Source organism: Calidris pugnax, unplaced genomic scaffold (genome assembly GCF_001431845.1).
Source record: "Calidris pugnax isolate Ruff unplaced genomic scaffold, ASM143184v1 scaffold219, whole genome shotgun sequence".
In the NCBI taxonomy this organism is placed as follows: domain Eukaryota; kingdom Metazoa; phylum Chordata; class Aves; order Charadriiformes; family Scolopacidae; genus Calidris; species Calidris pugnax.
Window position 1 is genome coordinate 13,759,722 of NW_015094507.1, and position 24,751 is coordinate 13,784,472.

The 24,751-nt window shown below is 37.4% G+C and overlaps 1 protein-coding gene across 7 annotated transcripts in view; it reads right to left on the bottom strand.

Moving 5' to 3' along the window:
* Window positions 1-1,689: 1,689 nt before the first annotated feature.
* Window positions 1,690-24,751, bottom strand: part of LOC106901556 — a 170,145-nt gene continuing 147,083 nt past the window's right edge. For 2 of the 7 annotated variants that reach the window (XM_014964394.1, XM_014964395.1), the window contains 2 exons: window positions 13,342-13,422; window positions 1,690-2,944 (listed from right to left, as the gene is read on the bottom strand). In XM_014964394.1, the coding sequence (XP_014819880.1) occupies window positions 2,498-2,944; window positions 13,342-13,422 (528 nt within the window). In that variant the 3' untranslated portion in view covers window positions 1,690-2,497. Of the gene's footprint in view, window positions 2,945-7,096; window positions 7,216-13,341; window positions 13,423-22,854; window positions 23,011-24,751 lie in introns of those variants that run through there. The other 5 variants (XR_001414321.1, XR_001414324.1, XR_001414327.1 and 2 more) reach the window with 5 other exon arrangements.

Sequence of the window (24,751 nt, forward strand, 5' to 3'; positions counted from 1 at the left end):
CCTTAATTAGACTCTCCATCGGTTTCCCCAGAAGCAAGGTGAGGTTCACTGGTCCTCATTCCCAGGATCTCTTTTTGGTCCTGTTTTAAAAACAGACACCATATCAGAACTTTCCCATCCATCACTGCTCTACATCACACCTTGTTGAAGGGTCTCCTATATTTCATATTTTATTCTGGTGAATGCTACCTACTTTTAATTATTTTCCATTTTTGAATGAGTTTATCAAATCACTAACACTTCCCTTGTAAAAGACTACATTTTTTGCTAGTGCTGCTCTGCCTTTTACATTTTTAGCAGCAACTATCTATAACAATCTGTAAGAAAGATCAAGGAGAAAGTCTGTTTAATTCTATAAAACTTGTCGTGGTGAGTAGGTAACCATGGTTTTAATTTTATATTTTTGTTCTTTTTAATTATTTTGCCCCTACAAGTCCTCAGATGAGCAACTATCCACCTCTTTCTTGAAAGTCATAAAATTTATTCTGCAGCTTTTGGGGCTTTTGGGGTTTTATTTCTGTGGACAGGCATGGCCCATCAACTGCAATGGATTATTTTCTACCCTTACTTCGAGCACTCTTCTTGGACAAAGAGTGGGAAAGGAAGGATCAAACCCTAACACCACTGTACATAAATAACTGGTCAGACTCACCAACAATATCTAATACCAGGAGTTATTAAAACTGGCTTTCACATGAATTCAACAAGCGACAGAAAGAGGTTGTGCTTAACTGAAACAGTATAGATTTGTATTCCGGGCTTGTAGAAGATGTTCTCAGTCTATGCTTTAGGTACACAGGTCTTAATGATCAGGAAAAATTGTTGAACACGATTTTGAGTGAAAAAGCATTGAAAATTCCCCCTGAAATGTGTACATGGCTAAGTAAAGGTCAGTAAGCTATTGAGTAAACCCGAAGTGCTCACATTAGAGGATTAGAAACATAGAATTTTCAGCATTCAGTGAAGTCAGTGGACTTTCCTCTGGAATTCATGACTTATTTTCCTTGACAGTCAGGTCTGAATTTGAATGGATGAGAAAACTGAAACAGAACTTCAGCTGAAAATTCTGGGTTTGGTTATGAGTCATATAAAGGCACCAAGCATGAAAGCTGAGGTTTCAAACCACGCCTTGTTTCTACAACAACCCCCCCACCACATTAGCTTCACCTGGGTTTGAATTTCATTGCAAAAATATCACACAGCTCTAACAGTAAGTATTAAGACAGATTACTGCTAACTTTGTTTTACCTTCGAATAGAAGTTCCATCTTCATCTGTGTTTGGAGAGTCTATGTGCTGCACTGTTAAGCACAGATTTCTGCTTAAATTATATTTCTATTAGCTTTAACATACTAAAATAGAACACATTTTAATGCGTGTGTTGAACATTAAATCATTTTTGCTTCAGGGAAACTCTAGTAAACAGTAACTGTCAAAAACTGTAATGAAACAAAATTAAAATAATAGAAAATAGTCCATAACAACAGCTTTTCTAATCATGTTAACAGAAGTTCAGCACTGCATCTTCTAACTATTTCTTTGCAAAAACGAGAAAGGTTGAGGAAGGAAAATGCAGGTACACAAACACACACTGTTTACACGAAGAGTTGAAAATTATCATTGTTATCATTCTTTGCTTGCTTACTGTGAAGTGTACTTCAATCAATGTAAGGAAAATACAACCAAACAATTTAATATATGAATATTTTTATTGCTATGACAATTATTTTTAATACATTATTTATTTTTTCACAAAATCTTGGAAAATATAAGAGTATCATCTAAGCACTCTAAATTGGAATACCTTCTGAAAGGCTGCATTATGTCAGAAAGAAACTGATCTGAAGAAATTAAACTGCATTAGAAATATTGACAGGCATATAGATTGAATTACATGAATATGAGATACATACAGACTTGGAGCAGTTCTGCTCAGTGATCAATGTCAAATGAATTTCAAAATTGTTTTAGTTTCTTGTGTCTTGTTTTATTTTAGATTTTAATTTTAATTAGTAGTATGAAATGAAATCACTATTTATTAACTTTCATTTACAAACAATCAAAAAAATGTGACTGGTAAAAGCTTATCTGAAGTTAAAATGTCCCATTTTATGGGGCCCAAATAAGAATACAGCTTACCATGGTACAAATTGCTCAAAAGCAAGAAGTAAGAACGAAGACTTTAAAGTTTCTGCCTATTAATGTGGTATGTAGCTGATGTACACAGGCTGTATGATGAGGTTGCATTGCCCCCTATAGTCACTGTGTGTCAGCTGGGAGGGGAGGGGGAAGAGAAAGGGAAGAGTGGGAGAAACTATTTGCCAAAACTACAATGCATTTGACATTGATCCATACTTTGGAAAGAGCATAGTGGGGAACCGCAGGCAGATCTAACTTGGCCATACTTTTCAAGAAGAATTTGTATGTGTTGTTCTCCAAGCACATACAGATGAAGTAAAATGCATCCCATTCAGATCAGAAGACCTCTGCAGAGCCTGTCATCTGGCTCTGTTGGAGTCATATTTGTTGGGTGGTGGTACCTGACAGTGCACAGGGAATGATGGCATACCTGCCCCATGGGCTGCCGCAGGAGGTGGTTGACTTTGATTCCTTGGCAAAAGGCAGGAGGGCCCACAGGTGACATCTCTTTTGCTCTCAACGTGAACGCCTTTGGGAGCTGAGCAAAACAGGGACATTTCATTCCAAGGCACATAAGACTCCAAAAGTAGTGCCCAAATTGTGGAGCACATACACAGAGAGCTGTTTGAAGCAGCTTCAGCACAGGGACCAGAGAAAGAGCGAAAAAGCTCAGACACAGTTTCCTCTTCAGCAGTAGGAGCAACTGCAAGGAGCACAGCCGGTTTGTTCATCCTGCCCATGGACATGGGTGATGCTGCTCTTCCACGGCCCCTGGGCCTAGGGGAGGCAGGATGTTTCCCAGATCCCTGCAGAACAATATGCACTTTTAACCACCAGCGCAAGGACAGAGCTACATGCCGTGACTCGGATTTTTTCCAGTCAAGACCACCTTTCTTAACTTTGCTAGCAACTAAAAATATGTTATCTCCCCATAAGATTAATTGAATCTCCACAGCTTTCCTTATCCTGTTCTTTTATGAACATAATTATGCACTTAAGCATTCAGAATATATTTTAATAGGCACAGACACAATATAACAAAAAGCATTAAATTCTCTTAAAAATACCTAATCAATTACTGATATTTCTGTGCCAAAAACTTCACGAAAATGACAAATATTCAATAAGCTCAAGATCAACACTACCCTTTGTAAGGCACGATATACTGTTATGAGCATGTGTCTTTTTGTCTTTTCTACTACTGCAATTCTAGGCATACTTGCAGCTAGAAAAAGTTAGTGCTGCTCCTAAGAGGTGGTTGTTCCCATTTTTGTCACCTACTTCTTTTCCTTTGGTGGCACAAGCATGTTTGTAGCGACCTGCTGAACTGATTGGAGAATTTATGCAGCTAAAATCCTCGGGTTTTTCTTACCATATTGTTTTTAATTTGGATCAGTTGTTGAGGGTCACCACGTAGCAGCACACACGCTTGCACTTGCACAAGAGTGAACCGTAGGTTATGGTAACTGCCTCATTCTATGGCAGTGATGTCTTGTGTCAACTGGAGCTGTTCGTGTAACTATGGTTTCAAGAATATGAATTGTCCTTAAAATGCCTACATATTTCATTCAGTCTGAGAAAAAGTATTATGAGCTTTCCCATCCACACGCCTTCACAAATATTCTCTGTCTAGACAGAAAAGATAGCCCTGCAAAGTGGAGCTGAACAACTTGTTTAGTTTTTGTGAGTATATATGCCCAGACATAGTCCCATATCAAATCTTTATTTTACTATGATGACTAGAGACTCAATAATGACTAAGCTACTGATGAGATGGGATTGCTGCTTACCCAGCAGATCAATACTGTCTCACTGCCTCCTGATGTGGAGGCATGTATCCTGATGGTATTCAACTGTTCAATTATCTTACTCTTAACTGTAAGCTCTCTGAAGCAGGGTTAGTTTTTTGTTCTTTTAGCCCTGTAGGTAGCATGAGTTCTGCAGCTCATGGTCTGAGGTTAAAAAGAAATGTCTGAAAAGTTTAGCCAATATGAATTGTACAATATTCACTAGATGTGTCACATCTTCCAGTTGCCTCCCTAAGATTACTGACCTTATTCTCGCCTTTTCTAGTTTCTCATTTTGCTTGCTTTCTACCCTATATACCCTGAAGTACTGTTGCATACTAGATATCACTGTGCTAACACACATTCAGCTAACAGAAACTTCTAACAGTGAGCAAGCCAAGGCTGTGCTATTATCATCTTTGCTCTTTATTTATTTTCTCTCAGAAATCTCTGTGATTCTTTCCTTACTTGTGTGTTTGTACTCAAACATATGTGTATATTTCGTTATTTCACTGACTAGTGGAAAATTCTTTAAGGATGACTGTTGCGTGCCCATTGCCTGTATTTTTTTCTAAATTACATCACACGTTTTTCTTCAATCAACACAATTTGATTGTGTCCAAAGAGCATACAAGCAGTATGTTCTGCAGCTCATGAAAATGGGAGATTTTCATGTTAGCAGCATACTGTGCCTTCACCCTAAGCACCCAAAATCACCATGTGACAAAAGTCTAGCTCCACAAATGTGTACCAGCTCTCATGCAGAAAAGAAGACACTAACACATTTGGGGAAGCAAAATTTCTGAATGCCAAACATACAGAGATGAGCCACTAAATCTTATGAATTATCCATGCAGAGCAGACAGAACATTTGTTTTCAAGGTCAAATGAGAAAGATCCCCTGACCTGTGTGGTAAACTACATGTTAATACATTTATCCATCTTTGAAATGTAAGGGACAAAGTCAACACAGAGAGAAATGAAACAGTGGGGTAAGTCTGCCAAGCTACCAAAATCATTGTGTCATCCATTTTATGGGCATTTTCTATGTCTGTCCAGGGCATACACAATGAAAAATAGATCTTTCATTCAAATTTGAGTTTCTTCCAAACTAGGTTGCAATATCAAATATATTTACATCCTTTGGATAACCCTTGACTAACTTTGTTTTACACACTCTTTTTTCATCTTTTTTAGTCACCTCATAACTAATGTAACAGAAAGAGTAAAATAAACCAATACTAGATTTTTTTAAAGGGAAATTGCAGTAGTGTATAATAAGTGCTTCTACACTCCCCCCTTGGCCTTCACCAGGCAGCACACTTGAAGCTGGCATGATCCTCCCAAAATAGTGTGTTTTGTTATGGTTGTCAACACTAACATTTAAAGGATAACAATTCAGAAAAGAGGCAAGGTGGTCAATTGATGCCTCCTGAATACTTTCAAGTGTAACACTCAAATTTGGTTCCTGAGCCTGATGGGCTGTTGAAGCTCAGCTCTTTGATGGTTCAAGAGAAGGTAATTGTACTACCAGGGGAGCAGATCAGAGAATGAATTCTGACTAGGAATGTCAAGTTTAAACTCTCTAGTAGCGCAAAGGGGCTCAAAAGTGAATGCAAATCCATCCTAAAGCCCTTTACATTAGCAGAATAGGGTAAAAAGGTCTTATTGGGACTCAGAGAATCACAATTTCTCTTGCTTTTCTCTGACTCTGCCAGGAAGGATAAATGACTTGGCTCACTTACAGGGCACTGTCCCTGCCTTGCATTTCATCACCCCCATCATAGTGAAGGCAGAATTTGGGACATTCCGCACTAGACTTTTTTTTCTCCGTCCTGCAGTCACAGTGAGAGAGGCAAATGTACCTTTTCCATTCCTCCCACTACAGTATTGCAAAATCCAAGCTAGACTATGCACTTCTGCTACAGGATTCTAACCAGCAGCATAAATCATTGGGATGGCATTAGGGAAAAAAAAATAATTTTCAACATTTGTATCTCTGATGAGATAGGTAGTGGTAGGATCTTGCAACAAACATTTCAGAGTATTCATCACTGTGCTTTTTGATACCTCTACACAGACAGTTAGTTTAATTTCTGATATATCCATGTCATTTTTCTTTCATATTAATATTCCCGTATGACAAGTACATTACTTCAAACTGCTGAATTGATTTTTCCAGAGGAATCTTGGTTCACATAAGTTGTTACTTCTTGTGAAATCTTTTTAAAAAATGGCCACATTCAATTCCATCCATTGTAAGGAGCATAAAGAAGTACACTAACGTAGGAAAAAATTATAAGCTAGCAGAACCAGTCGTATTGTTTTTGCAAATGCTTGTGAAAAGATAAATTAGTCACTAGAAAGTTTGATTAAGAACACAAATCCAACAGCTCAATGTATTACCTCACCTGAGCGGTTCAAGTTTAGAAAGCCAGCACACCCCTTAGAGAAACAGAAACCAAGGCTCTGCACTTGTGCTTTACCAAAAGTGCAGCATCTCTAGAAACAGTGAAAGGTGTCAGTGGAGTGTCTGTCATACAGATACTCTTCTTCTAGGGAAATACATTAGAGAGAGGAGCACAAAGTACAACATTGCCTATCAGAACTTCTATACACTGAGACTATCTACTGAGTGTTTTAGATACATATTCCCTTCCTTTCCCTTCCCTCTTTTCACTTTTCTACTCTAATCACCTTCAGTAGCCACTGTCCATCTCCAACTGCAATAAAGATTCTCACAGCATATATTTTACTTTAATGGAGGAATTAATACTGAAATAATATAATATCCCAACACTCACCTATAGCTTTGGGATATCACCACGTAATTACATTATATAATGTGCCCATGCCTTATAAAACACTTTAGTTGCTCTTCATTGTATTGTTTAGCTTTCTTATAATCTGTTGTGTTTTGTTTTGATATGAATCTGCTGGATAACAACATTAAAATTGCGTGAATGTTGTATTGGTAAAATACCACTGCTGTTGGTCAAGTATTCATGAAAAATGAATGCAATTCCTCACCAAATTTGGACTGTCATTTTAAGAGCAGTCATCTAAAACCAGGCAGTGTTTAGAAATGCATGACTACAATGTTTACCCATGAAGAAAAGAGTGTTTCTTAATATTTCTAAAGAACCATATGTCTCTTTTAGTAGATCATACCAGTTTCTTTTGTGCAGGCCAATAAGGGTCATTAAACACCAATGGGTCTCTGAGTCCTTCTTCAGAGTCAATGACATTGTAGGCTTCACTAGGGATGTCATTTTCCTTCTGCACAAGATCTGGAGGGCAAGGGAGGCAAATGAACTATGAAAAACATAATCTCTGCTTTTACTGTTGCTTTTTTCATCAGAAAAATTCCATTTATTTAAATTCCATTAAAAAACACATTTGCCTGCTGAAAGCATAAATATATATTTTTGTTACACTTACTATTTTTCATTTTAAAAAAGATTTTTGACATTCTTTGGGGGGAAAAAAGTATTCTCTATAATAAATATTACACAAGCTTGTTATACAAACTTCAGGACAAACCAAGTGGTTAACAAAGTAAATTCTTCTAGAACATTTTATCAGAGGTGACAGGAAAATATTTCATAAGTATCTGAGGGGATTAGTAGTCTAACACTCATTTTCAGAAGTGACTTAAGCACCGAGGTTCAGCTGTTCAAAATTACCTGGGCCTTTAACTCACATTTTAATTTAAGAGAGTTAGACCCTCAAAACCTATGAGGATCTAGAATTCAGGATGAAAAGCCTTACTGAAAGTCAAGGGGATTTGGGTTATCAAAGGCCAGATTTTTTAAAAAGTATTTAGGAACTTAGAGGCAGAGAGAGGCTCCTAGTTGATTTTTTTTCAAAGTAAAGTGAAGAAGGGTTAAGTCCCTAACACTCACTGAGATTAGTGTGCTCTTAGAAAGTGCTAGGTACACCTCTGCATCTAAATACCTCTAAAAAAATCTTTTACTGAATGGCTTTTGAAAGTTGGCTTTATCATCTGGATGCAGTGATATATCCTGTTCTTAATTCTTGACCCCACAAAGATAGACATGCTTTACTCAAATAATTTTACATCATGATCTTGACGGAAATGGACAGGATTAGATAAAAAAATCTTATTTTAACAAAATTTAGTTGCTATTTGGATCCAGAAATTCATAAAAGGTTGAGAGCTGAAAATAACCGACAGTTTTGCTCCACCGTGATCGTACTTGGCTGAGCTGAGGGATCCTGAGCAACTTCAGCTTCAGGAGTTCACCCTGTAAATGCTACGCAGCCCCCAGCACAAGCACACACGCATGAAGCCATACTGCTCACAGTGCTGGACTCTGATAATACGAATGACTAACTTGCTTTCACCATATTTGCCACAGTCGGGAAGAAGACGAGGGGCAGAATGAAAAAGAAAGTTGCAACACGACACAAATCTGGCAAGAGGCAGTTTTGGCTTTTGATTTCTGAGGAAACCGAATTTATTTCTGATTGCATTACACCCTGAATATCTGTAGCTCCCTTTTTTTAGCCTCTCCCAGGGTTGTTTTTTTTCTTGCTTTTATAATTGACTCATATAATTATCTTACATAAATATAAATTTCTCTGTAACAGTTCTCAGTATTCAGCCTTTAAAATGAATCCACTCTTTAGTACTGAAAACGTTAGTTCCTTCCTGAGTCACGTTTGATTTTTTCCTATACTGACTGGCTTCTGAGCACACTGGCTGATGGTAAGCTTTGTCATGAGATGCTGAGATATAAAGAACAACAGGTTACCTCATAATCTCTTCTTGTTAATGCTTGTTCTGGAGAGCACCTGCTGTCTTTAAAAGGGATTTGAGTGACCCAAGATTAAGAAGTCTCCCTGCAACAATTACTGTTCTTATCACTGAAGAATACTCATACCAATGTGACATCTTCCTGATGGTTTCAAATCCACAGACTGAGGCAGAGATAAGAGTCAAAGAACCATACAGTGTACAATTATAAGAAGACATCAAACTGGTCCAATACAATTCCATTTTAGAGAATAGTAGCACTATCAGACTAATTGATTTCTGCCTGCAAAGTATCTATTAGGACAAAACACCCTCTGATTTCATTTAAAGAAATTTTAAAGTGCTTAGAGTATTTCTAATCGTCTTTCTAGTTCACCCTTATTGGGCAAATGACATCACGGGCACAGGGAAGCTCAAAGAATCACACGACCTAACACTGGCAATGTTTCACACAGGGTATTAAAACTCAAGAGTACTATTGCCAGTACATCTTTCTACCTCTTAGGTTAAAAAGATACAAAAGCCTTACAAAGCCCAGTCAAGTTTGTGATACAAATAAAGGTTCTGCTATCATGACCCCAATCATAGTATATCCCATATTACTCCTCAAAACATTTTTCTAAGCTTGTTTAACCACTGAGCTCCAAACACCATTACATTCATTGACGATATTTGTGCAAAACCAGTTCTTTGAAATGTGATCCAAAGCCATCAATATTTTTAAAATTAATGTGGAAGGGTGGAATTATTAAAAAAAATGGTACCCACTGAATCTGCCCATCCTTTCTTCTTTCCAACAATCTAGCCACAAATAAAGGAAATGAACTATATTTTTGTTTCTTCTCCCTCCCCCCCCCAACTCAGGATCCTTCAGAAGACATTTTTAAGAAACAGAGAAAACAAGTATAAAACCTAAATATCAAATATTATTAACTAAACTTCCAATTTAGAATTCTTTCATATTAACTGAAAAAGTGAGCCTGCTGGGAACCCTCCTTTGTCCAGTCTGAGGGCATACTGAGGTCTCCAGACCTTCTAGGTTATAGCAGTAATATGTGCACCATCTAACTCATTTAGATAGTACCTGAATTGAAATGAAATTAACATAGTTTTATTCCCAAGTAAAGAAAAAACACCTGGTGGAATTCACATACTGGTTAGAAACCGAAATGAATTATTTTAAATCAGATGCAAATGGTAGGTTTGCCAGAAGGAATAAGTATCAGAGGACAACAGTGACAATGGGTAGTTGAAGATTATCATCCTGGTTACCAGGTGATGGAAAGCTAAGATGGTGGTTTGCTACAGGTGAAGAAAGGTTTTACTATCCCAGGTTGAGAAGGTCAAATTTTTATCTGAGGTCAATTCATTTTTGCTTGACTATGTTTAGGATTTCTCCAGTGTAAGAGAATACAGTTCACTGCTTATAAACTCTCTATTTATAAATGCATTAGAATATTTTCCTTATTGTGCTAATAACAAAGCTTGAAGGATAATCTCAATATAACTTCAGAGCACATTATGCATAGCTGTCTTCTTGACTGTAGAACACCTGAAATCCATTGATTGTATCCACAGTGGTGGAAAAAAAATGTGCAAACAGCAACCAAATTAATTAGCAAGCTGTAGCATGCTGCCAAAAGAAAAGATGGTTAAACATTAACTTTATTGGGGTGTATGCATCTAACACCTCAATGAGTAAGAAGTTTCCAGCACTGCAGAAACTCTCAGTTACATTCTGGAGCTCAGTGGTACGTGGTGATCTACCAAAACAAGGAGATACAATGAGGTAGACTTCTGTTTGTCCGCATTGGACACAGAAATCCAAACTCTTCCAGTGATTCACAGATCAGTGATTATACAACAAACCCCACCAGCTCCTTCACAGCTTGCTCAGCCTGCTCTGTCACTATGTAGTTAAGAAGCCTTTAATCTTCAGGCTGACATAGGCGCAATGAGACTACAGACTAAAATTTCATACACAATTTGGATGAAAGCTAATTACTGCCTGTTATTCTACCTTCTTTTCTCCAAGTAGAAGAACGTGGGGAAAAAAGTCAAATGGATTGCTTTCACTGCTGCATGCTTTATGCCATCAATTGCAAATGTGAAAACATTGTTACAAAAATGAAGCCATCTCCATGTTTCAAGAGTTTAAAGGATTGTCAAGTAGTCAAAAACAGTGCTGGTCAAGATGTATCCCTCAATATACGTGCTTAATTTACACCAAATTAAAATTCTGTTCTCCAGGTTCCCAGCTGAGGACATATTTTTTACAATTGTTTCCAGTGAAAAGTGCATTTTCAGATCTGAGCCGCAGTCCTTAAAATGGGGCTTTGTGATACTGAAAATGAGCCTGCTAAAGGCAATTAGCACACAAAGCTCCGTGCCCACGTGTGTAACCCTTGAACTCCAACGGGACTGTTCACATTGTGCAGAGTAACATGAATCAGCCTTTGCAGGACCAGGGACTTCAGTGTAACATCATTAACACCATTATAATATACCGTTTAAAAATCAAACAAGCATAGAGATTAGTCTAAGTGAAAACTGTTGTTCATTGAGTAAAATAGATCAAATAGAAGGAAGCAGATATTACAAGGGAACCAGGAAAAACAGCAGTGAAATCAAAGGATGTGAACATTTATATAGCATGGTTTACCAGAGGCAAAAAAAAATACAAGTAAGCAAGGAGATGATGTGCTTCAAAATTGAATAATCAGAGGAAAATTATGAATTAATAAGGAAAATTATATCTTTCAAAGTCATATTTGTGATGTACAAGATATTTGAGCCAGATTTATACAAATATTTTAAAAAATGGCAAACTGCAGATTTCAACAATAAAAATTCATGATCGGAGAATGGTATAAGAAATCTTGTTAATGAAGCAGTTGCACTGTCTGCTGTCACAATATCCTTTGATGACAAATTATTCTTCAAGGTGAGAGCCAATTCAGTTGAGATTCTTATTCTGAATTACCCCATAGGAATCCATCTCTCTCTCTCTCTCTCTTCTGACTATGGGTAGACCCTGATGAGTTGAGAGTCCATGGAGTAAAGTCACCCTCTGCAACTTATTTCTTATGTAACTGTTTTCTAGTTAATGTATCTATTTCTTGGACGTTGATTTAAGTACTTCCATATTTTATTTTATTTTTTCATTTGGAAAGGGACAAGAATTTTAGCACATTATTTCAAGAAATTGCTTCTTTCTTAGAACCTTTTCTTATCACATTCTGAGTCCTACAACAGTGATTTTCAGCATTTCTCATCATGCATTCATATTCACCAGCATTTAATCAGAAAAGGGCCATTTTAACTAGAGCTTTTGCAAGAGATTTCATCTATTTCCAGATAACCCATTAACAGTTCCTCCACCTTGTACGCTCAAAAACTGTTTTGCATGTGTATGTTATTTCCCCCCAGTTTTAGTTCTCGCTGGCTGACTAGATCAACTGAACTCAAAACAAACAATTTTCTAAAGGACATTGAATTACCAAATAAACTCATTTGTGCATTATTAGGAAACTTATCCTACAAGAGAAGCCTCCTTTGCACACCAGCCTCACTCTTTCCAGTCTACCTTCAAAAACATCTTTGGAATCAAATTTGCAGTTAGGCGAGTTGCATATACTTTTGACGTTAAAGTAGCAAAATTGTGCTGCCTATCTCACTACAAGTTTTTAGGCACCTTAGAAATTTCAGAAAGGACAGATTCACTAGGAAATACGTAGAGAAGAAAACAAGAACATGATCATGCTGCTCTATAAGTCCATTGTGTGCCTACATCTCTAACGCTGTCTGCAATTCTCATCACCCTGTCTCAGGAAGACCATGAGTGATAGTATTCCCAGATGAGGAGATGCTGGCAGTGTTAAGACTCCCCACTCAGGGTGCTATTTCAGAGCCAGGGTTACTCTGGACTAGCACTGGTTTTCAGAGCAGAATAGCAGAGCACTGACGGAGGCAGACTGCTGAGCTGCCAGGATCCTTGGTCTGACCCAGCATGGCACCTCCTGCATGTTTTAATGAGGCAGCTAGTCTCCAGAAATGACCAGAAGAAGCTTCCTCTTCATTTATCACATTACATCCTCATGAGCTTTATTCTTGAGACAATGGCCAACCACAGCCAAGTGGGCCCCTGGCTACTCTAAATTATATCAAGGCTAAGAACACTGTAAATCAGGCAGGAAACTTTAATGCCACCTGTGGCCGCAATGACCATCAATCCTTTATCCCCATTAGTCACAACTGGAATCCAGCCCAAGTGTCTGCAGTCTTAAACGAGACATCATCTTTGATGACCACTTTCCATCAGACTTAATATAGGCCAGTGACAAAGCAGCCCTCCTCCCCCACAACCTATGGAGTGACAGCACTGAGAAACAGGATGTTTTCCATGAAAGAGAATTCATATGCAAAAAACTGTGCTTCTGCTACAACCAGCAGCCTATGGTGGAATATTTTTAGGATACAGATAATTCTGGCTTAGTTCCACAAAATGAACGGTAGAACTGCCTCAATTTAATTACCACCCCATGAAGCAATCTGACAGCCCCAATGCAGTGCTTAGTAAGCATTTTACCTCAGACAGCTTGAAGATGTATTGTAGCACTGAAATTACAATACGTACCATGACTTGTTCTGTCATCCTACTCGGGGAATGCAGCATGCTTGTCTCTATAATGAGCTGTCTGATATTCACCCGTTTCACCTGTAGCAAACAGGAGTAAAACGCAAGTAACCATAAGTTGGAATATTAGTTGAATGCAGGCTAAAATATTCATTTTCGGCAGGAGTTTTCAGATTCTCTTAACTATCTAGATAAGTGCAATGCATAATTTACTTAGATTTACATTTTGGAAAACATTTTCAATTTTCTAAATTTTTAATTATTGCAATCTGGGAAAAAAACCCACCCACAAACCCTGTTTTCTCCTTCTCCATCTTACTTGCTACTTACAAGATTCCACAAAGTATATTAGGGCTACTATGTTTAACACAGGGATAAAATGTGTATAACTTAAGGACACATATGTGTCCTATTAAGAAAATTAAGTCTGCAAGAAAAAAAAGTTTTCTCTGCTTAGTTCAAAAACCAAAGAAAACCAATGTATTAAAAAATGCAATAGGATACTTTATAAGGCTTAATATTAATGCAGTTCTGTAATGTTTTTTTAATAAATATATTTATGCTTGAAAATATACGCTAGTCTGCGCTCTGCAAGTATAATGAAATGATGTACCTTTATTAAAAAACAAAACAAGTGATCCAGCTTGTTACCAGCAGAAGAAAGATTGAAACTTATTTATTCATATGAAATCTTACAGAGAAAATTGAGCGGCTTTATTTTCTTTTTAATTATGTCATTACATCAGAATCGAACTGTGCCACCCTTCCTCTGGCTAAGCAATTTTTAGAAGGCATGTGGAAAAGCTGTTAAGCCCAGGTTAAATTTTAAAACCCCCACCTTTCAGGAACTATTCACACTTATAAGATGGCCCGCCTGGAGCATCCAAGAAATCAGTGAATTTTCATTGACTTAATCATTGACATAACACTGCTGTGAGTTGTGTCATAGACTGAGTCCTGCTTAATGCCACCCCAGAAGCCATGAATTGTGGAATGCAGAAACATAATACCCCACGTTAGCCATAGCAAATTCCGAAAAAAAAAACCAAACATCCCAAAACAAACCTTTAAAATAGACTTAGTATAAATAAGTCAAAAAAAAGAGCTGAGCTCCTTCTTCTGTTTCTCTGTAGGATTCTAAGGAAAGAGTCCTTGCAACAAACACTTGCAGGTAAAAAAAGATGTTTCAGATGTTATTGGAAACTTTGAAGTCCAGATCATACAAACATGGGAATGCACAGAATCTGTAATACTATCAGTGTCTATAAGTTTAAGAAATTATTTGAAAGTTAATTGAAAATCTCTTAATAACCAGCGGAATACCAACAATGCATGATACAATATGCCCGTTTGTACTAAACCTTCCTTTAACTGTTTAACTGCCCCCATGTTTGGGTTTCAGTGCTCTGTTCCCTGAGATTGCCTGGGAACAAGGGTTCAGATACTCAAAAGTAATTGTACAGATCAAACATCAGTCAAATTTTCTGACAGTGTGCACTCAGCTTGTTCTGAAGACCAAGTCCTCCTTGAGATAGCTCAAGTTAAGAATCTAAGAGCCAAAAGGTCAAGAATCCTAAAATGTTGAACTGAAACAAGACAAAGCTAGATTATATAAACAATCTGATGCAAACAATGTCAAAAGCAAAGATGATCCAATCCATTGATTTAAAAGTCCAAATATACTTGAGAAAGATCACCTGCTATATGATATTTTTAAAAAAATAAATAGAAACATCTGCAATGTAAAATATAGTTTTGATTTGCCAGATGTTGGCTCTTTACAAACCCTGTGTACAATTAATTGTCTTTGGGTCTTACCCATTATTTTGAGTATAAATTCTTTCTCAATCTTTATTTTCTCTCAATAAATCTCTATTTCTTTTAAAAATAGAAATGTGCGGTCACCTTTCTTCAGTCTGACACTGTTGCAGAAAACAGAAATACCTCAGGATTTAGAAAGCACTTCCCAGTCACTATTACATGAAAGCAAGAGTTTTCACTCTCAAAAAGGCATAATGTCCAAAAAAGAAACAATACTCTGAACAAAGGTGAAAAATTGTAGATTACTTTCACAGGGTCTTATTCTACAACGGAGAAAATATCCACACTCTAGCTAGGCTTCTTTGAAAAGAATATTTTCCTTTTATACAGAGATAAAAAGCAAAGCTTTCAGGTCAGAGGCTATAGGGGAAAAGAGCTAATGTCTCCCCACGCTTTGATGTTACAAGTAGTCCCTCGTTACAGAAGTGTATTAGAGCTTCTAGTAAACTGAGCCAGCATATTTAATAACCACTTTCAGTATGGGTGGTATATGGATTATTCTGTACATAACACAGCAAGGAAAGTCATGCGTGTTACAAACAACCTTTCTTTTACACAGACGTTTCTTTTAACATGGTAACGCTATTTTAAAATATGGCACAGCTAAAAGGTAATGTGTGGTTTACAGATCCCACAGGAAGACCTCTCTTTGTAAATGTAGCTGAAACAACACTAGATTGCAAACCAGGATTAAGTGTTCCTCTCCCAGTGAAACGTAACACACGTAATGGGTTCCGTACGGGTGTGTAGTATCTGAAAACAGCAAATTTCAATCTAAACACAAAAATAAGGATTAATAGTAAATGATGTCTCTGTTGCTTTTGAAGCTGAAGGACTGCAGGCTGGAGGAACCAGGCTAAACCACCATGGTCTTTCACAAACTCTTAGAGGTAACACCTGAAGGACCTAATGCACCAGTTTACATTGGCCCTAGTGCACCAATGCGCCTTAGGGACCCATTTATTTGGAAACTATCATCCCAAAATTCATGGGCTGCTGAAATGATATCAATAAAGATTACCTTAAAAATCAGTCAAAAATATTAACCCAAATGTTGGTGTTATGTAGCACAAAGTTGAGTAACAGTAAGAGACACTCTTAGAAGAAATTATTGAATTATTGAATTATTTTTAACTTTTTGGTGTCTATGTAAATTGAAACTTTCTAGAAGTACTAATCCTCAAACTAACAACAAAAAAATCTTTATTCTCTGAGGTATTTGATATCCTCCAACAGACCACTACACACAAGAAAATATGATTTCTGATTAAGTTTTGTATAATTTGGAAAATTATGTTTGTTTGGAAATGAGTGAAATATTAATTGCTGACTGAGACCACTGATTATTCCAATTTGAGAATTATATGCAAATTTTAAAAATAATAATGAATATTATTTAGGTACCCTGTAGTTTGAGCATTTCTTAGTACACAATTGGAGAGATTTTCCATCGAAATGTCTCAAAATCTCAAGTAATCAGAAAGCAAAAATGCAGCTACCCTATGTTTGAAGCAGAGACAGATGCATTCTGGCAATTTTTCTTGTCAGAAGTGCCTACAGAACTTCTGTAACAGCTCCAGATTTCAGCCAGAAGTGAGTCACCACAAGAAGGGTAACAAGGGTTTGTGAAGGACTTACTTGCACAAGGGAGTTTCTGCAGGGAAGATGGAAAGGATTCAAAAGAAAAAGAAGAAAAGCAGAAAGGCTGGGAATAGAAGAGTGAAAAACAACATGAGTTCAGGGGAAAGCTAAGAAAAACGGGATAAAAAAAGCTAGATATATGAGGACCAGTGATAAAGAAAGAAAACTGCAAGAAAATAAAAAATGAGGAACCTGAAGTAGAGAGGAACAAGGGAAATACCAGTCTCACTACATGTTTCCTGGTACAGCAGCAAAGAAGCAAATCATCAATCCCTGTAGGCTCAGGTACCTGCCACAAATGTCCAGGAGGAGTTTTTGAGTCTGATTATTCTTAACAGATTTCTAGATCACATTTTTAGCTTTGTAAGTTTTGTTTATAAATATGTTTAAGATGAACAATTCACTGGAAATATTGGAGAACACCATGTCCTAAATAACAGCAGCCTTTCTACACTCATTTTCCACGCTGGTAAAATAAGTTTGAACTGATGATACTGGCTTCACAATGCTATGAAATCACCCGATCCCTCTGATGGAAGCTACATCTCCGAAAGCAGAGCTCTCTGAAGGGAGCCCATCCTCCGTCCCTCCAGCTGTAAAACCACTGCAATGGCATGAACTCACCTTGTAAGAGAGTACAAAATCCACTATATAGATATAAACATCTGCTATATGGATAACAGGTGCAGCAGAAAAGGCTCACAAGCCCCATTACAACAGCATCAGGAGCAGAGAGTCGTAAGCCAGTGCCCAAGCCCACAGCAGCTGGATTCACCAGATCTCCTGACAGCTTTTAGCGAGTAAAATAACAAAACATGCAGATCCACTTTTCCAATGGGAGGTGTCACACACAAAGGCTACCTTTTGCTTCTCTCAAATGATTGGAAAGTGCCAAAGTTATAATGGACCGTGTCCTGTCTTCTGTTTCAACATCTATTTTTCCAAACTGGAAATCTCCAGATTTTTTCCAGGTGTTTCCAGGCTATCTCCTTAGTAAAACACAACTATGAAACACTTCAAACCTGTCTGCTCTGGTCTGCTGTTTCTTCACCCTGCCTCCACACCAATTTCTGCCCTACTGCTGAATTATCTGCGCAATGGCAGGTGGGTTCCACGAACCCTTTCTCTTTTCATATGACAGCATAATTCTCCTCCATTTAGATGGTGATACTTTTTAGACTCATTTTATCCCTTTTCTTTTGGGGAAGCCCAATGTGGAGCCCATTCTAGCTCCCCAAGCAGGACCAGAATGAGCAGGGGTGGGTTTCTGGGTGGGAAGTGTGAGAAGCGTGATTTTTGTGCGGAATTCATGGCAATGCGGGGTGCAGCCGCAGGGATCCCCGGCAGGTTGGTGGGCTTTGTCCCCCAGAGTGCTTCTTTTTGGCCCTTGCTTATTCTTAAACCATGAAGTACTGGGAACAAAGACCATTCCAGCGCATGTGTTTGGAAAGCAACAGAAGAGAAGGCTCTGCAACTAACAAGCAACAGCGATGAGAGTTTTCTTTAGAAAGCAATGTGAATTATAAACAATATACTACTGCCATGTGTTTAAAAAGAACAAGGTCACTAGTGAGAAAGAAACTAACTGTTATTCTTAAAAGACAAAGTCAGGAGATACAAAAGGGCATACATCATTTCCCTCTGAAATTGTATGATAAAATGACAGCAAAAATCAGCTTAGAAGCAACACGTGAACTAGCCTTCTGTGCCTCCTGCTCTCTTCCTTCCAAGACTAAATGGATCTGTGTCTCTCTTTTGTCACATTGTTGTAACTTTCATTCAGTCTCCCCACTTCACCTTGACCGCATCTGAACAGTGACAATATGTTTCTTGTTCTTCACACTTTTCCCAGCAAGGATCACTGACAGCCTCTTACTTTGTATTTTCTCGGCTTTTGAGGCAGTGATTTTTTTTTTTTTCCCTTCTTTTTCCCCCAGCCATCATCATTGCTATTTGGAGAGAATTTGGTTCAATTTCCATTTTAAACGTGAAATGTTTGAATTAGCTCATAATGTCTCCCAGCTTGCAGAGGAAAGAGCTGGTCTTTTAAAGAGAAAAAAAAAAAAAAAGTTTTATTTTTTGCAAAATAAAAAAATGAAAAGCTACAGAATAATCTTAAATCATTTTATACTGCACATAAAACTTGAAAATAATGAGAGCTCTTCAATTTAGAAATGATTGGGGTTCTAGGCATACGAATCAGAGAGAGCTGTAAAATTATTAGAACACTACAGCATCTTTCATAAGCATTTCAATTCAGAGGTGATCAAAGATTCTGGACTTGCAGAGCAATTTACTTGGCATTTGCAGGAAAGCCTCACTCTTTCAAACTGAAGCACTCTTAACAATATGAAGAACTCCAATAATTTTAAATTGATGTATACCATACATGCCTAGAAATCCAATTTAGTCTTTAAATAAAAACATTATAACTTCAGAAGTATGAAGGGCCCACCCACAACATAACAGCAATCTAGCCTTTCCAATTCACATGTCAATTCAGCCTGGCTGTTATTTCTCCTGTGCCAGGTTTTTCTGGCATGAGGAATTGCTGAAAACATTAGAGATGAGTATTTGTTTCTTTTATCCCTACCCTTCAGGCTTGGTTTCTGATTATCTATGATTTTTTTCCTAAACCCAGTGAACTTCTGGACAGACTCAGATTGCAAGCTGATTTGCAAGGTGTAAATGGCATTTTTACATACTTTTAAATACTGCAGATCAAAAACAGAAGACAAGGTTTAAGCCACATGAAAGATGCAATATATTCTCAACCAAAACTTTAATGTAGCTGAGTTTAAGAAGGTTGTAAATAAGTATATCTATTTTTCATTTAGCTAAGCTTAAGTTCGCAAATAAGTATTCTTATCAGAAACACAAAGTAGATTGAAATCTAAAACAATATTGATAGAGCAGGAAAATAAAATTTAGTCCAAATTTTAAAAATTACACTTCAAGTGTACATGGCAAAAAAATAATGAAAAGTCCCCTGAGCAAAATAGGTTTTGTGTTGACCCAGCAGGTCCTCTGCTGCTTCCATGCGAATCATACTTCTATGTAAAACAGGCTCCTGTCACAAGCCAACTTGTGAAGTCTCTCAGTTTCTCATAGCAGGCAACCACCTTTCCAGTCATACTGGCCATACAAACAACCCTTCCTGTAGCCCACAAGGCTTCTGAGTGCTCACAGGAGAGCTGCTGTCTGTAGAAACTCCCATTTTTCTTTTCCTTATTAACACAGATGTAAGGCTGTGTGAGATATATAGGAGGCAGTCAGTGATACTTCAGGTTAGACGCAGTTTTGATGCCCAGTTCTGAAAGTATCGTATTCACTTCTAACAAAGTGCTATAAGAACATCAACACAAGTTTGGATACACCTTAATGATGCTGGGGGTGACCAGTGCACTAGAAACAAGTAGGTGGAGGGGATCGATCACACTAGGTAGCCATGAATATTTCCCTCAGGCTTTAAAACCACAAAGAAGTGGTTTTGTTTCATGCAGGGGATGCAGGTGATGCACTGGGGGATGGAAAAGGCCCAGACAGCTTAATCCGCTTTTGTCACAAATTGATAAGATTTGCTGCCATTATTTAAGATTTTACAAACTGTAAGCAGCTTCTCTAATGTGCATCAGGTTAAAATACTTTTGAGTTGGAAGGAACTTCTGGAAGTCATCTGGTGCAACCCTCAACCCAACAGAGAACCAACATAGATCAGGTTCCTTGGAATTTTGTACAGTCAAGGTCTGAATATCTCCAAGAATATAGTTTTATAAATCACTAATGCTTCTTTATGTTCTTTATCTTTTAAATTACAGTATTCTAAAATTAGGAAATTTCAGGTTTTCTGTCTGAGAAGTTGATAGCCAGGCCTGTTTCTAAGGACAGAACATATCTATGAAATATTAATGTGGTGTAAACCTTGAATGCTTTTTAGTACTATTGGAATTCATGTGATCTATGATAAGAAGTCTGTTCTGTTCCCCATGGGCAGCTTAGCCTCAAGACTTAGTGGATGTGTGACTTAGTGGAGACTATGATGTCTATAAACCCTTACAAAATGTCACACAAAAAAGTATTAGTAGATATCTACCTCGAACTTGCCAGGCTCACTGTCAGACAGCAGAAGTGCTTACAAGTATCCATCATAATGTTCTCGGGTTTATAAAATTAATTTAGCCCCTTGTGGTGAAGACTGACACCAGACAGCAGAGGATGCATTTTAAAGTATGCATTCTCTTTCCTTGAAAATAGAAAAGGACACTAAACCCCTCCAGAATCTTTTAAATAGTGAAACCTGAAGTACCTGTAACTGGACAAATATGTGACAAAGCTTGAGGACCAAGCCAAAAATGTTACATGTAATATGCATATTTCACGTACATCTTGATTATTTTCTACCAGATTTGACCTTCCTCACCCATATTGTTTTGTGTGTCAAGCTTGAAAGCAAACATGTTTTGGAAATGTTAGAAGAGGAACAGTAGCCATGGCTTCAAAAGGGAAACTATCTACATGTTCCATATTAAATGTAGACGCAGCCAGAAAAAGAAGAGACATTAGCAATAAGCAAATATTTTCCAATGCCTAAATTCTTTATAATTTTAACTGCAGTCTTAAATGACATTTAAATGCATGCAATGTGTATATTTTATTTCAGGAGCAAACTATTTTAGCTTAGTATAGCATTTAACTTTGACATTCACCTATTAAATAAACTATACAGGAGAGAAATGTGTTCCTATCTTTCCTGAAGATGTTTTTTGGCAGTGCTCCGTAAGACAAGGTTGTCCAAACAAAAGAGTGAAATAGTTCATGCCATTTCAACTGTTCTGTGTAATAGCCAGGTGCCTCCTACTATTTTTAAGCCAAAACCTCAAATGTTCATGATATGACAAAAATATAGAAGCCCAGATCTGTAGCTAACCTTTCAGTTTCCTCAGTGTTGAAGATTATTGTTCTACTTTGAGTAGTTTAATCAGGTACTTAAAATTTCTCTTTATGCATGTGGCAGCTATCTGAAACGAGCCACTTTCAGCCTTTCCAGAAGCCTCAGGCCAGGAAGAGAAAAAAGGTAAATAATGTCAGAGAAAGTGTCTGAGCTCAATAAACTCTACTAAAAACTTAATAGATTTCCCTTTAGGATTCACCTTCACCTCTTAATATGTTTTAAAATCTAGCCTGCCTAATTTCCTTAAGTTTTAAAAAATGTTAGCACATTTTTAAAAATACCATTTTTCAATACTAATTTGAGGAGACATTGAACTAAAAAGAATGGTCATTTATAAACCATTTACTGCTTTGGTTTTAAAATGTTTCAGTATACCGAGAACAGAAGGAACAGCCCTGACCAAGGAAAATACTCATCCAAGTCAAAAGCAGCAGCTATCTGTTGCTTTTTCTGTAGGTTTCTCCAAAAAGCCTATTTTCTGATTGTTTTGGTTTGTTCTGGTTTGTTCTCACTGTCTATTAAATACAACGGAAACAGAGTGTGTTTTGCACATTCCCATCATTCAAAAATTCTGAAAGGATTTCACTGAAGCTTCCCAAATAAATGATTTGGTTGCAAAGAACATCCATGAACAGTATCAATTTCAGCCCAAAGACCGAGGGCTTCACACAGTTATGAAGTTTTGGTGACAGGAGCTTATGAAACAAACCCTCCTGGTAATCCAGTCATGGAGGACTTCATCAGGTATCAGCAGTAACGAGCGTGTTATACTGTTCCTTAGCAGTACGTGTAGGATATTTGATTTGTTGTTTAGCTCTCCCTGCTTGTAGGGCACTTCCTCCAAAACAAAATCACATTCTCCTACCTTTTTCATTGAGTATTTCTTTCCACTTAGTTCTGATTAGAAATATTAAATTGAAACGATGATAAAAAATATTAAATTGTACCCAACAACTCTTTTTCACTCTTCCAGATTGATAACATCAGGAAAAAACCCACAAGTGCCAAACTATGCTTAGGACCATGGAGGACATTACCCCAAAAGTGAATACCAATAAGGATAAAGAAGCACTTATAATTGAAAGCATTTGCATACTTACCTACAGAGGTTACTCTTCAAACCATCACAAAGTATAGTCGTTTTCGCAAACTGACTTGCCCTCTACCAACAAACCAAATACAGAGTGAGTATTGTTCAGGCCTTCTTCTAAGATCTTAAAAGTAGAAGTAAATTAGTTCATATTTCTATGTGATAAAGTTTTCCATACCTCAATATTCATATTTATATACATATTTGAATTGTGATACTTTGTAAACACTATAATTCCCATATTAAAGTTGATAACCTTGAGACCATAATGACAAAGAAGTATTGAAATTTGTGCCTAGTTTAGTCCTGAAAACCCTTACTGTAGTCAGCAAAAATTTACAGAACCTGGGTGAAGATATAAATAAATATATATCTAATTAGCATTTAGATTCCTGAAGCAGCATACACTAGTGGGTGAAAAATACTGCAATATGAACTTGCAGCCAAATTTCAGCACAACCAAATTTGTTTCAATTTATAAATATGTGCAAATTAAAGCCTTTGTCCACTTAAGCACACAATAGCTAACATCGGGAATTATTTTATAAAGAGAACATAATTCTAAACCGAAATACAGCCCTTATTCAAAATCAAAAGATTTATTGAAAAAAAAATCTTTTATTTTACTTCTCTGTTTTACTCTTTTTCATGTTTAATGATTTTTCTTCACCTTCTTTGTTCTCATTTTTTTGTCCACTGCTCGTCATTTTTCAGTGGTTTTAAAGGTAGGAAGAAGAGAGCAATGCTTGAGGCAGAGAAAAAAAACAAGGGAGATTTTCTTAAAAGTTCTTAAAAGTTTGAAAAAAATCTAAAATAAGGCAGCAGATTTTCACAACTAAGGAATCAGATGAGGTCTCCCTCAGTAAATAAATAAGCAATGAAAAATGCTTCATATTATAAGTGGAAAATGTATTCCTCTGTTGACCTGATCCACACATCAGATAACAACAGAAATTTGGAAAAAAAAAAAAAAAAAAAGGGGGGTTGTGAGTCTGGTCTCAGTATACATTTGCCCAACTTAGTTCAAGTTGAAGAATCTTCAACTAGAAAAAAGTGTGTCTTTTTCCTAGCTAGTAGATGATTCACTCAACAAAGTTACTAAACTGGACAATAAACTGGATACTAAACTGACTGATGGTCAGTGTAAGACCACTCCTTACATTTCAAGCAAAATGGTGTTGAGGCACTCAGAGATTTTGAGCAACGTATTTCACATTTGTGCATAAAGAAGATCTGGGAAGGTATAAAGCTTCCAGATTTGACTTAATTTCCTCCTGCACTAACACCTTGTACAAATGCAGAAAAACACATCCCAGGGATGTGAAAAAGTATGGAAGACCTTGGGCCCTGAAATGCCTGCTCCTGCCCTCCAGTGATATGGCTGATATGGGGTCAGAGCAAACCAAATATGGGTGATATGGGGTCAAAGCAAACCAAAACATCAGCTCTTCAACTTGCATGGTTGTGACGTGGCTGGGAAGGGCCCTCTCTACTACACCAGCAGCTCCTGAAATCAAACTGGCACATTCTAATTGTGTAAGTAAATTGAAGACAAACAGCACTCAATTTTGTTTCAAGGTCATCATAGACCCATGAACAAATCCAAGAATCACCCAGCCTTTGTGACTTTGCTGCTGCAGCCACCAGAACCTCATGGTGTGAGAGACAAGGAGTGAGGAATGCTCAAGGGAGCTGCTCCAGCCGCAGGGGCTGAGGCCTTCTGAAGTTCTTCCAGTCATTAGAACCATGGAATCATAGAATTGTCTAGATTGGAAGGGACCTTTCAGATCATTGAGTCCAACCATCAACACAACACTGACAATAAACACCACTAAATCATGTCGCTAAGCACCACATCTACCCGTCTTTTAAATCCCTCCAGGGATGGCAATTCCACCGCTTCCCTG